This window comes from Eimeria acervulina, genomic scaffold (genome assembly GCF_000499425.1).
Source record: "Eimeria acervulina Houghton genomic scaffold, Eah_scaff682, whole genome shotgun sequence".
Classification (NCBI taxonomy): Eukaryota; Apicomplexa; class Conoidasida; order Eucoccidiorida; family Eimeriidae; genus Eimeria; species Eimeria acervulina.
In genome coordinates, this window is record NW_013549659.1 from 7,501 (window position 1) to 8,813 (window position 1,313).

The 1,313-nt window shown below is 61.2% G+C and overlaps 1 protein-coding gene across 1 annotated transcript in view; it reads right to left on the reverse strand.

Annotated features, from left to right (window-relative positions):
- EAH_00046300 (hypothetical protein, conserved) overlaps positions 1 to 791 on the reverse strand; it is a gene marked incomplete at both ends in the record, with an annotated part of 3,180 nt that extends 2,389 nt beyond the window's left edge. The window contains one exon of the mRNA XM_013394695.1: positions 1 to 791. This exon is cut by the window's left edge and continues 2,389 nt beyond it. Within this exon, the coding sequence (XP_013250149.1) occupies positions 1 to 791 (791 nt within the window).
- Positions 792 to 1,313: the final 522 nt, after the last annotated feature.

Consider the following 1,313-nt stretch of genomic DNA (forward strand, 5'->3'; position numbering starts at 1 on the left):
CTGCTGCTGCTGCTGCTGCTGCTACTGCTTCTACTGCTGCTACTGCTACTGCTGCTGCTGTTGCTGTTGCTGCTACTGCTGCTGCTGCGGCGTTTGCCTTCTCTTGCTGCTGCTCTGGGCGTTCTCTCTCCTCTGCTCCCCTTCCTCTGCAGCTGCTGCTTCGGCAGCACCCCAGTTAATGACACAGATGAAGTGTCTCCTTCCTTCGTGTCTGGCTGCACTGTCTCCTGCTGCACTGTCTCCTTTCTATCAGAGCCTTCAGGCCCCTCTGCTGCAGCATCCGGGCTGGGGCTGCGGCCTCTTGGAGTGGGAGCAGCAGCAGGTGCTGCTGCTGATGATGATGGTGGTGCTGCTGCACCACCCGCAGCAGCAGCAGCAGCAGCAGCAGCCGGGGTCCCCTCCTGCTGTCTCCTCTGCTGCTGCTGGGGGCCCTTATCAACACAAACCCCTCGAGGGATGGCTACACTCAGCGCAGCTGCCCAGCCGTCTCCCGATGCAGCCATCTCTGCACCAGCAGCTGCAGCAGCAGGAGCGGCAGCAGGAGCAGCAGAAGCAGCAGCAGCAGCAGCAGCAGCTGGGGCCCCACAGGGGCCTCCGTGCAACTCTGCGGAGGAGGGATCTCCTGGGCTGTCTGCTGAGGTAGTGACGCCGCAAGAGCAGCTCTCTTGCTCTTCTTCTTCCTTTTCGTCTTGCTGCTGCTGCTGCTGTTGCTGCTGCTGTTGCTGCTGCTGCTGCTGCTCCTCGTCCTGAGGGAGACTGTCTCCTTCAGGAGCTGCAAGGGTCTGCGCCATTCCTCAGGGGCCTCCCGCACCCCACACCAACACAGGGGGTGGGGGGAGAAGACGATCCCGACGATCCCCAGGGAGACAGCAGACAGTAAGAAAAGGAGACAGACAGCAAAGGAGACAGACACAAGAGCAGACAGAGCTGAAGGAGAGGCTGCGCCCGTGCTGAGCCCACTGGCTCCTCCACGGGCAGCAGCAGCAGCAGCAGCAGCAGCAGTTGCTGCTGCAGTTAAGGTGTACAGACAGATACACACAACAGGAAAGCGGAAAATGAGAGCAGCAGCAGCAGCAGCAGCAGCAGCAGTGGACCAGCTGCTGCGCTGCAGCCGCAAGGGGCCACTAGCGGCTTCTAGCCTCTAGATGTGTGCTGCTGCTGTGCTGCTCGAGATGCTGCTGCTGTGTTAAGGCAACAGCAGCAGCAGCAGCAGCTGCTGCTGCTGCTGCTGCCTGCTGCAGTGACCTTCTACTGGAGCAGAGGGAGTCGAGGACTCAGCAGAGGCGGGAAAGGATGAAGTTTGCTGCTGCTGC